Source organism: Onychomys torridus, chromosome 7 (genome assembly GCF_903995425.1).
Source record: "Onychomys torridus chromosome 7, mOncTor1.1, whole genome shotgun sequence".
NCBI classification, from domain to species: Eukaryota; Metazoa; Chordata; class Mammalia; order Rodentia; family Cricetidae; genus Onychomys; species Onychomys torridus.
Genome location: NC_050449.1, coordinates 112,331,423 through 112,344,650, shown reverse-complemented (window position 1 = coordinate 112,344,650; position 13,228 = coordinate 112,331,423). Strand labels below are relative to the sequence as shown.

The window sequence follows — 13,228 nt, the reverse complement described above, 5'->3', positions numbered from 1 at the left end:
TGCCACCACCGCCCGGCTATTAACTTGTTTTTAATCATTAGTATTTTCGAGACAGTGTCTCATGTAGCCTAGGCTGGCCTCCAATATCTACGTAGCTGGGGATGACCTTGAACCCTTGTTCTTCCGGCTTCTGCCTCCCACTGCTGGGATGACAGATGTACATCTACATCCCAGCTGATGGTGCCCTTTATTCATGGGACATAGTAGAGTATTCAGACACAGAAGAAGTCCCAGGCTCTCTGGGACCTTACATTTGTTCCTCAGAGGTCCGCTGATTTGCATGACCCATTGGACACCCTCCCCATGCACGCACGCACACTGCTGGCAGACCTAAAAGCACAGAGTCAGCTTGTAACAATGGCGGGTCTTCTAAGCCAAGGCCAGCGCATCCCCCACCTCCCGCTTCAGGTCAGCTGAGATGGGGACTCCAGCATGTGAGTGAAGGGCTGGGCCTGGTGAGCAGTAAGGTCTGTGTGAGGCAGACTTGTGACTAGTTTGCACCCTCTGGCTGCCTGCTGGGGCTTTCCCTGAAATGAGGAACTTAGGAAGTAAAGGTTCAACATGGTGGGGGAGCCTTCCTTCTGTATTCTACAGCCCTAGTGGTGGTGCCGGCTCCTCAGGGGCAACTCTCCTCCCTCCAGTTCTCTCCTCCATTTTGGCTTCCACAAGGAATGTTCTAGCGCTGCACTTCCTGGCTGACCGCCCCACTGACAGCTTTTGCCCCCGCTCTCAACCTCGGGCTTGTATTTCTAGGGTCTCTGGAGAAAGCTGCTCTAGTCATTTTGTCTCGGAGACGGGGCTTCTGTGGGGAGGATAGCCATGGACTTGGAATCCTTCTGCCTCAGTCTTCTGAGTGCTAGGATAATAGGCATGGGCTACCATGTCCAGCTTCGGTCTTTAGCTGCCTCCTTTCTGCCTATGTTGGCTCACAGGTTTCTAGACACGCTTAGAATTTCCATGCATTTGTAGCATTCGCCTCTGAGGTTCTTGACACTTCTGGTCTGCTAAAGGCACCTTTCCAAACCTTTCCCATGGTTGCAATGGAGAAATCTCTTCTTTCTATCTATGGTAGCCTTGGCTGTTCCAGAGCTCTCCATGTAGCCCAGGCTGGCCTTAAACCACAGCAATCCACCTGTCTCTGCCTCCTGAGTGCTGGGATTAAAGTCATGGGCCACCACACCTGGCTTGGACTCATCTTTTAAGAATGTCGTCAGGGCTGGCAAGATTGGTCAGCAGGTAAAAGTGCTTGCTGCGAAGGCTTGGTGATCTGAGTTTGATTCCCTGGGACTCACGGAAAGGTGGAAGAAGAGAATCCAAGCTGTCCTCTGACCTCCATAAGTGTGCCATGGTTTGCACACAGGCAAACCACACACTAATAAATAAAAGCCTTCATGGTATATACCTATAATCCCAACACTCGGAGGCAGAGGCAGGTGAGTCAGTTCAAAGCCGTTTGCAGATGTATCAAATTTGAGGCCAGCCTGTACTACATAAGATCTCTCTTCACCAGGCATGGTGGTGCACGCCTTTAATCCCAGCACTCGGGAGGCAGAGGCGGGTGGATCTCTGTGAGTTTGAGGCCAGCCTGGTCTCCAAAGCGAGTTCCAGGAAAGGCACAAAGAACCAAAACCAAAACCAAAACAAAAAACAAAAAACAAAAAACAAAAAACAAAAACAAAAACAAACAAAACTTCTCTCTTAAAAAAAAAGTAATTTTCATGGGATTTGAGATGGAGGAGAGGTGTTGGTGTGAGGGCCAGCCTAATGTGCTGAACAGGAAGTTAAAACTACTCTGATAATTACACTACCTCAGAGAGGCTGGAGTTTAGAACAAGGGACCACAAACACTCATTCCCCCAGAGCTAGCCAAGAACAGTTGTTCTGAGCACTGTGCCAGCCTCCTCAACCCCAAGCAAACTCTGCACTTCAGAACGCATGCAGATTACAGTGTTGGGGTTGTTTGAAAATGTCTGAAAAGGCAGGGTGCCCATTGAGAAGAGAAAGGGGCTGGGGGTGCCCGTTGAGAAGAGAAAGGGGCTGGGGGCGCTGCTTAGTCTATAGAGTGCTCGTTACTATGTACAAAACCCTGGGTTCAAAATCTAGCGCTGGTCAGCCATGTGGTGAGTGCCTGTAATCCCCACATTGGAAAGGCAGAGGCAGGCAGATCATTGGGTTCTGAGCTAGCCTGGTCTACAGAGTGTGTTTGTTCCAGGACAGTCAGGGCTACACAGAGAGACCCTGTCTCAAAAACCAAACCAAACCAACCAAACAACCAAACAAAAAACATAATAACACAGCACCATAATAAACAGGGCACGGTGGCCACATTTGTAACCCCAGCACTCCGGAGGTAGAGAGAGGCGGGAGGGTCAGCAGCTGTCATCCTTGACTATGCAGTGAACTGGAGAACAGCCTGGGCTGCAGGAGACTGTCTTAAAAACCAAAATAAACAAATGCAAGAACCTGGGGCACATTGGTCCACGCCTGTAACCCTAGCAATTAGAAGGCTGAAGGACTGCAATTTCAAAACTAGTCTGGGTAACATAGTGAGACCTTGTCTCCAAAGCAAACAAACAAATGAAAGAAAAAACAAAAACCATCAGCTAAAGAGTGGGGCCTCTGCTGTGAACGAGCCATGAAAGCCTCCCTGTTCGGAATGGTTAAATGTGTTAATGTAGAAAGACAAAGTAGGGCTTCTGGAAAGTCATGTGACACGTACACAAAGGAAGATACTGGGACAGACAGGAAAGTAACACCTCAGAGAGCCCTCCCTGGTGGCTTTCCAGCTCCAGATCCACACAGGGAGTCAGGATGTGCATACAAAGGCTCTGTGTGTGGGTGTCGGGGTGGTGGTGGTTAGGACATCTCCACTTCTGGCCTGTGGGGACTGAGAAGGGGCGGGGCCACCAGACTATGCACTGACCTACCCATTTTCGTTGATGTAGGACGTGGGTGCTGCAGTCATGATGTGGATCAGTCCTGGGCCTTCCATCTAAACTGGTGGCTTCACCGGAAGACCCCAATAGTACAGTACCCCCTAAACTCACACAAGTCTGGAGAGAATGTTCCCAGGCCCGGGGAGGATACACCACACTGCCCTGCCTGGCCCGCAGAGACCTGCCAAGGCATCCAGCCTGTTCTCCTCCAGTTTCATGGCCTCCTTGTACCACAGACATGCTTCCTTCACTTGCTGCTGTAGGATGAAGAGGTAGCCCAGCTCTGTGGCCACAAGGGCACAGGAGGGTGTGGCCATGAAGATTCGCTCCAGGAAGCCGCTCACAAGCCGCAGGACCTCCTGGTGCTTCCCACACTGCCAAGAGTGGACACATGGAAACAGAGAGTCTAGTCAGCCCAAGCCGGCTGGGTGCAGATACATTAGGAGTGGGGGCATTTCAGCAGAGCTGGGAAGGCCCCAAGAGCCCAAGAGGTACCTGGGAGCTCCATCTAGGAAGCTGGGTGCATGTAGCTAGCTATCCATCTCCTGAGGAAACTGCCTCCAGCCACAGGGTCCTCCTGACACATCCTTGGCTGGCCACAGTAATTGATTTTTTTTTTCTTCAAGACAGAGTTTCTCTGTATCCTGGCTGTTCTAGAACTCTCTCTATTGACAAGACTGGCCTTGAACTCACAAAGACCATCCTGCCTCTGCTTCCTGAGTGCCGGGATTAAAGGTGTGTGCCACCACTGCTCAGCAGTAACTGATCTTCGTAGTTACCAACAGGTTGCTTTGTTTTTGTGACAAAGTCTCATGTAGCCCAGGTGGCCTTTAACTTGCTACGTAGCCGAGGCTGGCCTTGAACTCCTGATCCTCTTGCCTCTACCCTGATTGCTGGGATCCCAGATATGCATGGTTCTGTTTTTTGTTTGTTTGTTTGTTGTTGTTGTTTTTGCTTTTGTTTTTTTTTAATCTAAAACTTGTTGAAAAGCTATTTGAGTTTGGTTATGGGAAGTGGCTGTGATGAGCCATGTCCCATGCCATATGAGGACAAAGCTGAGAAATTCAGACATACACATGAAGGGGGACAGTCACCCAGCAGCAGTACTTAGCAACCCCTTCTGGTCTCTGCAGCCCAGGGTTGGTCTCATTCTTAGTTTTTCCTGTAAACTTTCCATGGAGTGAAAATTATTTGGCAACTTGGTCTGTTTGGACATTTGATGCCTGAGTCCCAGTTGGACTGTCTGTCAGGTCATTACCATGAGGAGAATATGGGTGCTGGGTCAGGGCTGGTGTGGTTCTGCATGGCAAGGCTGGGGTACCTCCTCTCCTTGGTTGGACCACCACTCTAAAAGCCCTCCAGACCCCATCTCCCTGGTCACTGCAGCACCTCCATGGGGCACCTTGGGGGAAGGACATGTGGCCACATCATGTCACTGTTATCAGCCAGAGAAGGGCAGAGGCCACAGGGATGGGCTACCCAGGCAGAAGGTCCAGGTTTGAACTGGAGAGGGGTTGGGTGCTCAGAGCATAGAGAGAAGCCAAGGTCTTCTCATGGGGGGCATGGTCAGGAACTGGGTGCTGCCTACTTACCAGTCTACTGACCACAAGAATCTTCTTAAGGTGGAGGCTGGGATTCTGGGGTTCTCGAGTCTCTAGCGCCTTGATTAGACTTCTAACACGATCTGTAGCCTGCAGGGACAAAAGAGACAATGTGGGAGTTTGGGTCATAGCTTGGGTGGCTGAGTGCTTGCCTAGCATGCATGAAGCCCTGAGGTCCACAGCACAAAACCAAGCCTGGTAGTGCATGCCTGTAACCCCAGCACTCAGGAGGTAGAGGCAGGGGGTCAAGGACATCCTTACTAAACAGGAAGTTCCAGATCCTGTCGATAAATGGAACAAAGCAAAACCAAACCCCAAAACACAAAGCCGGAGTTGGTGGGACTTTTCAGTCCCACTGCACATTAGTTGGGAGATTTTGGGCACTCCTTGCTCACTTTTGAGGCCACCCTCTGAGATTCGGCCTTGCTTGTCCCAGATGACCTAGCCATCAAAATTGTTTCAAAATCCCACAACTGGAGCCTGAAGCAACATTATTCCCTCCAGGGATGACCCTGGCCCCTGCCCTGAGTGTGTGAGGAAGCTGCCCTGCTGGCCTCACCAAGGCAGAGGCCATGTGACCACACTGTTACCCTTTAAGTCCCTGCATGCAGCTTGCATCAGCCAAGTCCTCAGCTCCATTCTGACACGTGTGTCACATGGGCACCTCCGTCCCCAGTGGACCTCCTATAGTGCTGTAAGTGAATGTTGCCATCCAGACTCCCCAGCACAGCAGAGGGAGGGTTAAAAGGTCTGAGGTCACCTAGCCACCCAGGCAACTGATTCCCTTATGTGCTTGACTCTCCTGCCCACACCCCAGCTAGGAGCAGGGAAGCTGGGGTTCTCAGCTGCAAAGCTTTGTCAGAAGAGAAGCCTAGGGGCCAGAGAGAGGGCTCAGCAGGAAAGCCTGACATTCTGAGTTCTATCCCTGGGACCCACATGGTGGAGGAGAAGGTTGAACATCCTGCAGGCTGTCCTCTGACCTCTATACATTTGATTCGCCATCCCCAACATGGATCAAGAGAGGGAGAAAAGGGGGGTAGGAAAGCCCAGCTGGGTCTGCTCTCCTCAGTAAGACAATTTAGAAGTAGGCAGCCACGGCACGTTTCGGGAGGCCCCAGAGCTTGAGGTAGGGGTGAAGACAGGGCACAAGATGCTGACCTTGCCTGTATGGTGAGCCTGCTGATGTCAGGCCTGATGAAGGCCTGTCCTGGAGTAGTAACAGATCTGTCTTCCTTCCCCAAGAGACAGTGCCAGCACCCTTTTCAAGGGTTTTCCCTTGGTATGGACTGTTCCTCTATGTTACCCCAACCCAGAAACCCACCATCGCAGGAGTTCTGCTGTTGGGAGGAACCAGAACTTCCTTCCTCCTGCTGTGACCCTCTTAGATTCTGCTTTGCTGGGCTCATCAAAGCATGGCGTATTTCTAGCTACTCAAAAGGCAAAGCCAGGGCTGAGGCTGGGGCTTGGGCTACAGTGGGTCCCTCTTTGTACCTACCTGTTCAATGCCTAACTTCTAAGTCGGTGTCCCCTCCCTCTGGCTCTGGCTCTCTTCCCCCCATGCTGGCTTTTGTGGGGATGGGGTCTTGACCTTGTATCTGATCAGCCTGCCTCAGCCTCCTAGTTCTAAGACGTGTCCCTGGCTCAGCTTCTGAGTCTTGAGGTGACTTACTGTGGCTGTGCTTCCTTCCCTCACAAGCTCATGCACAGTTAGAATTTGCCAGGCATCAATATTGCTTTCATCTTTCTCAAGGATTCTGGAACAGCAAGAGAAGCGACATGAACCAACAGCGTTCACAGCTCAGCTAGGATGGGCTATCAGAAGCACCTAATTACCTTCTAACGGCATTCCTCTTGGTTTTTAATTATTTTGTAATTTTATGTATTTGTGCATGCCGGTTTGGTCCTCTGAAGCTGGGCTTGCAGTTGTGAACCACCAGGTGTAGGTGCTGGGAACTGAACTTGGGTCCTCTGGGAGAGCAGCAAGAGTTTTTAACTGCTGAGCCATCTCTCCAGGTTCTCTGTCCCATGAGTTCTTGCTGCTCCCCCCTTTTCTTTTTCTTTCTTTCTTTCTTTCTTTTTTTTTTTTTTGTTTTGTTTTGGTTTTTCGAGACAGAGTTTCTCTGTGTAGTTTTGGTGTCTTTCCTGGAACTCACTTTGTAGACCAGGCTGGCCTTGAACTCACAGAGAGCCACCGGCCTCTGCCTCCCGAGTGCTGGGATTAAAGGCGTGCGCCTCCACCGCCTAGCCCTCCTCCTTCTTTTGAGACCAGGTTTCATGTTCTCCAGGCTGGCCTTGAACTTGTTATGCAACTCAGGCTTCAAAATCCTTCTGCTTCCACCCTCAGAGAGCTGGGATTACAGGTATGTGCCACCACACTTAGCTCAGGGTTACTCAAATTAACAGACAGAATTACAGTGTGAAAGAGGTCTAGCCAGGGCTAATGATTCGGAAAGCACTGGGGACCCCAAGGCAGGAGCTCTTGCTGTTTTTCTATTGGGAAGCCACAAAGCAAAACAAAACAACTTTTAGTTGGCTCAGGGGATAAAGGCAGTTGCCATGAAAGAGGGATTTAGGGGTTTTATCCTTTGTTCCCAGGACCCACATAGAGGGTGGAAGGAGAGAGTCAACCCCATATTACTGTCCTCTGACCTCCACACTTGCCATGGAACATGTGAGTACACACACACACACACACACACAGAGAGAGAGAGAGAGACAAAGAGACAGAGTCTGAGATTGCTTCAAGAGCAACAGTGTTCTTAAATTCCAAGTTAGTCCTCCTGCCCTTCATCTCACAGTTTTAAAAAAATGAAATTGAAGGATTGGAGGGCTGGAGAGATGGCTTGGTGGTTTGGGGCACTGACTGCTTTTGCAGAGGACCTAAATTTGATTCCCAGCACCCACACAGTGGCTCACAGCCATCTGTAACTCTAGTTCCAGGGAATCTGATGTGCACTTTTGACCTCAGGCACCAGGCATGCGGGGAGTGGACAGACAAAACACCTGTACACAGAAAAGAAAGTAACCGGGAGCAGCTACCCTGGTGCACCTGCCTACTGCTCCGCACGGCAGCTGCCCCCACGCTGTCCCTGGCTCATTCTGTGGCTCTGTCTGCACATGGTCCACAGCTCTGTCCCTTCCTCACTCCTGTATCAGGCTTTCTTTTGGGGCCACCAACCAGCTCCCCAGTCAAGACATGCAGGCTTCTTATTAGTTATGAGTGCTCGGCCTTATCTAGCACTTATTTTAACCTGTTTCTCTTTACCTAAGGTTTGCCTGGGGCTTTTTACCTTCCTTCCTTCCTTCCTTCCTTCCTTCCTTCCTTCCTTCCTTCCTTCCTTCCTTCCTCCCTCCCTCCCTCCCTCCCTCCCTCCCTCCCTCCCTTCCTTCCTTTCTGTCTATCTTACACCTCATGTCTGGCTGGCAGCTGTCTGGCTTCTGGCCTCAGGTGTGTCCCCCTCTTTTCTCCCTTGGTCTTTTCTCTCCTTCTCACCTTTCTAAGGTTTTCCCCCACCTATCCTCCTGTCCCGCCAGCCCTGCCTAGCTTTTGGCCTTTCAACTTTTTATTAGACCAATCAGGTGCCTTAGGCAGCAAGACATCTTTTCATAATTAAACAAGTGCAGCATACACAAATATAACACACCTTTATACAGTTAAAGTAATATTCTGCAGCATAAACAAATGGAACATTTCTTTGTCTAGTTAAAATATTCCACAACACACTCCAGTCAGGACCCAGGAAGATGCAACCATCTGCCGCCCTCATCCCTCTGTCCCCAAGCCGACCCTGTCACTGTTCACGGCTCCTCCGTCTCTTCCTTGCCCACTCCAGGGAAATGGATCTACTTTCGAGGGAGAAGCAGGACGACATTGAGTTCAAGCACAGTCTGAGCTTCATTGTGATACTTGTCTCAGAAACCAGAAAACCTGAATTTAGAGAGAAGGCTCAGCAGGGCAAGCCTGAGGACCTGAGTTTGACCCCTGGACCCACATGGTGGAAGGGAGAACCGGCTCCTGGAAGTTCTCCTCTGACCTCCACACACATTTGTGATGATGATGATAATAAATAAGCAAATAAAGATTAAAAGAAAAAGAAAAACCAAGGCAAGTGTGAAGGCTCACCAGTGTAATTCCAGCACTTGGGAGGCTGAGGCAGGAGGATTACCATAGGTTTGAGGCCAGCCTGTGCTACATGGGAATTTCAGAACAACCTAGACCACAGAATGAGATTCTTTCTCAGACCCAAACCAAACCAAACCTCCCTGAAAAACAGGTCAGTCGTGGTGGCTTAGGCCTATAACCATAGCTACTTGGGAGGCTGAGGCAGGAAGATCACAGATCACAGGAGAATTTGCCTAGGCTTCAGAATGAGGTCAAGTAAGATTTTGTGAGAGCTGAGACTGTAGTTCTGTGGTGGAGTGTGTCTGTAGCTTCAGCAAGGCCCTGGTTCCATCCCCAGCACCCCAGAATACCCGAAAGGGAGGCGGCCTGGCAGGCACCACTTCCCTCACCTGAGTGCGGTCTCTATGGTCTGGTCCCAATCTTGCCGGGCCAGGAACAGTCTCATCTTCAGGACTAAGGCGGGCAGGAAGTTCCCTGAGGCCGTAGTGACCTGGTTCACCACCTCCAGGGCCCTGGAGAAGTTCTGCTGGGTCATGAAGTATGTTGCCTGTGGGGAGCCAGAGAAAAGAGCCCCCACCAGTGACGAAGGGGCAGGTTCAACATCAGGGGCTGGGGGTCAGGATGGGCAGCCCAGATCCTTTTGGCTGGGCCTATAGGCCAAAGGCCCAGAGTTTAACTGTGGGGCCTACCTGCCAGGGGAGCTGTTTACTCTATGTGACTGGGGATTATGGTCTCTGCAGCCCTGTGTTGGTCGCTGTTCTCCTGGGGTGTCCCACTAGCAGCTTTGAGGGCCAGAGCAGGACTTCCAAAAAAGCTTGAGGGCTGGGGTGTAGCTCAATTGGTAGAATGCTTGCTTAGCATGCATGAGCTCCTGGGTTCTATCTAGGCATGGTGATGTGTCCCATCATGCCCCCACTTTTCCTTCTGTGATGTAAGGATTATGTAGTCATTTTGTAAGGACAGACATACACCCAGAAAGATAGTAAGAGAGCAGTTTTCTTCTCTCAAAGATGGAATCAACAAGGATCACAAAAAAAAAAAAAAAAAAAAAAAAAAAAGAATTTCATTCAAATTAAGATCAGGAAATGCAGAACATGCAAAGTGTATGCCTCCCTTTTCCTGTCGCCATTAAGTGACTTTAACGAGGGGGGGGGGGTTGGGGAGAGTGGGAGGAGTAAAGGTCAGAGGTGGGAGAGGCAAAGAGGGAGGTGACCCAACCCAGCTCGGCAGAACCAGGAAGTGCTGCCCGGCCACTCCCACGGCTCCTCAGACCGGGAACTGAAGGCTAGCCTGAGCTATGCGATGAGTCCAAGGCCAGCCTTGGATACATGAAAGCCTATCTCAAACACCAAACAGGGACTAGAGATGCAGCTCAGTGGCGGAGTGCTTGCCTAGCGTGCAAAGCCCTGGGCCCAATTCCCTAGCATTCAAAACAATACAGAACCGAGTGAGAAGGATGTTCACACAAAGCAGGGAGGAGTGGGCTCTGGACTGGTGTGACTGTGGGCTGCATCTCAGATCTGGCCTGAGTTCCCCTGGCAGATCCCTGGCTCCAGTGACGCAACCCAACTCCCCGACTTCCCTCTGCCCACCTTGCCCATCAGCCCCAGCATATCTTTGGTGTCCTGAGTTCCTTGTTCCAGGTACTTGATGGATTTCTTCACGACATGGGGCTTATTGGAAGTGAGGTCCACCCAGCCTCTGAGCACGTAGCCCTGGGACGAGAACAAGAAGAAAGGTAAAAGGCCTGGGTCAGGCTCAACTAAGCTAGCTCATGTCCTGCCCTCTGCCATCTCCACATCGCCGGTGGGCATCACCTCGTGCAGATCCCAGCGGGCCTCACCTTCCAAATCAGGCCTCATACATCTCACAAGGACTTGGTTACAGCTTAGTCTGGCAGCTCCCCCACAGGGGCTTCCCTTTCTTTTCCTTTTCTTTCTTTCTTTCTTTTCTTTCTTTCTTTCTCTCTCTCTCTCTCTCTCTCTCTCTCTCTCTCTCTCTCTCTCTCAAGATGTATTTATTATGTATACAGTGTTCTGCCTGCATACCAGAAGAGGGTGCCAGATCTCATTAGAGATGGTTGGGAGCCACCATGTGGTTGCTGGGAATTGAACCTAGGTCCTCTGGAAGAGCAGCCAGTGCTCTTAACCGCTGAGCCATCTCTCCTCCAGCCCAGGGCCTCCCTTTCTTGCTCCCCACATCCCCACCGCTCTCCATCACTCCTCTCAGGCCTCTTCCCTGTATCACCGGGGACTAGTCATTGCAGTCAGGTTAAAGTCCTGGGGCTCGGGCAGGGCTGCTCTCGGCCTCTTACAGTTACAGTGAGGGCCAGGCCTGGGAAGTAGCTCTGAAGGAGAGGGGTGCTGCCTTGGGCACCCCTTCATAGTCCAGCCCAGTGTTTCTCTTTTCTTCCCTGACCGCTCTCCCGAGGAGACAATGCCTCCCTCTAGATATGTGTACAGTACACATCTGTTTTAGACGCGTCAATTTTTACCCCTTCCCATGGACAAATGTTTACGCTCTTGAACATTGCCATGAAGCTTTCTGAGAATGCACAGCCCAAATGGGCTTCCAATCCCAGCATCAGCACCAACATGAGGTACTGACCACTCAGATCCATCAGGACGGTGTAGGGAGGGCAGGGCTCAGTGTGACTGACAGCTCACTTGGGTTTTCAAAAGAACCAGGGAACCTGAACTTTCAGGCAGACCCTTCTGATTTCTTTCCTTTTGAGACAGAGTCTAGACTGGCCTCTTGCTCCTGATCCTCCTGCCTCAGCCTCCCAGGTGCTAGAATGACAGGCATGTTCTACCACCACACCATGCCTGTTTGTCTAGTTAAATCTTATGATTTCTTTAAAATGTTTTATTACATTTATGTATGTATATCTGTATGTATGTAGTGTGTGTATGTGTGTGTGCATGTGTGCTCCAGAGATCAAACTTAGGTCATAGGCTTGACGGTAAATGCCTTTACCTATTGAGCCATCTTGCCTGCCAAAGCATCTGATTTGTTACATGTCAGCAACAAATTCAAGATGTTTAGAGAATACCATGGCGGAGGATGCTTGAGAGGTGGCTCGGCGGTTAAGAGCATTGGCCTGCTTTTCTAGAGGACCCTGGTTTGAGTCCCAGCACCCACATGGCAGCTCACAGCCATCTGTAACTCTAGTTCGGTATGCATGGTAGAGTGCCTGCCCTGGGTTCCACCCCCAGCATTGAATAAGTGCACTCCTGTGATTTCAGTACTCTGGAGGCAGAGGCAGGAGGAACAGAAGAAGTTCAAGGCCATCCTTGGCTGCAGGGTGAACTACATGCAACCTTGTCAAGCTGCAGAACCCAGGCTTTGAGTACAACAGCTGTTATCACCATCATCAGAAGCAGCTGTGGGCACTCACAAGCCCTCTCAAGAGCAGGCTGCTGTTGTTCCCTCACAGGAGGAGCTGGCAGGATCATGTAGCCCAGCCAGCACCTCACTGCTAGGTATATGTAATTTTGCCCTGATTGCAGGTTGCCTCGGAGGTGCTAAGGTACACGTGGGGGAGGGGTGGTCTTTTGGGGGGAGACTCCTCTGTGCAGCTATGGGGAAATGGTCATTCAAGCTGAAGGGAGGTTGTTTTGGTTTGTGTGGTTGCTTTGGGGCCAAGCCCAATAGACTCATTGTTCTACAAATTTGGACTTTAGAGGAATTGCACTTTCGTCTGTCCTTGATGCTCTTTGGGGTGAGCATGTGCTTGTTTGTGTCTCTCAGGAAAGTTTATGCAATAGACCCTGTCCAAAGAAAGAAAGAGGTAGGCCATACAAAAGCAGTCTAGAGGACTGTGGACACCATGCACAAATGGACTGTGGTTTTAGACAAGGTGTAAGTGTGAGACCGCGTTCCTGGATGTGGCCCTAGTCCCAGAGCTCTCTGGGAGTGACCCCACTGTGATGCACTTGGTGGCCGCTTTGCTGGGCTGTGGCCCTGAGATGCTCCTGTACCTCTTTGGAGCTACTGCAGACCTTCAGCATGTGGTCAACATATTCTCTGGCCTTGTCATGGCGGTCTACGAGCCAGAGGAAGAGGCTGGCATAGTACAGGGCAGTATCACTGGCCGTCTTGCGGATCTCCTTCAAGCTACTCTCCAACTCTTGAACTGCTTCTCCATCTAAATCCACAAGAGGAAGAGGCTGAGTGAGGACCAGGTGGTTCATGTCTGATGCAGTGTATCATTCTTTGTACCAGCAATGCCTGCCCTACGCCCCACGGGAGCTGTGTATACATGGGCTCAGTTTACTATCTGGGAGGCACTCCCCCCATCCCATGTTCATCAGTGTGCTGAGCAGATGGACTGAACCTGAGTCCCTAACTGAGGCCCATGGCCCATCCTGAGTGAGAGATGGGAGTCTACATTGGCACCTCTCTCTGACTCCCTAGAGACTGAGATTAGGCACACAATTATTTAGAATGGTGGAGTTTTTGCTTTCAAACGCTTGGTCTGGAGGGTGACCCCTTTGATCATGCTTTCTGCCTGCTTCCTTTCAGGTGGTTTCAGGCATCAGGTCTTCTCTGAGGCCTGTGGGGTGAGG

The 13,228-nt window shown here is 50.8% G+C and overlaps 1 protein-coding gene across 1 annotated transcript in view; it reads right to left on the bottom strand.

Annotated features, from left to right (window-relative positions):
* The window catches only part of Ttc21a (tetratricopeptide repeat domain 21A), a 35,924-nt gene that overhangs the window by 19,587 nt on the left and 3,109 nt on the right, over positions 1–13,228 (bottom strand). Inside the window, exons 4-9 of the mRNA XM_036193238.1 lie at positions 12,641–12,807; positions 10,253–10,375; positions 9,050–9,207; positions 6,207–6,291; positions 4,529–4,627; positions 3,118–3,310 (exon numbers count right to left, since the gene is read on the bottom strand). Of these exons, the coding sequence (XP_036049131.1) occupies positions 3,118–3,310; positions 4,529–4,627; positions 6,207–6,291; positions 9,050–9,207; positions 10,253–10,375; positions 12,641–12,807 (825 nt within the window). The remainder of the gene's footprint in view (positions 1–3,117; positions 3,311–4,528; positions 4,628–6,206; positions 6,292–9,049; positions 9,208–10,252; positions 10,376–12,640; positions 12,808–13,228) is intronic.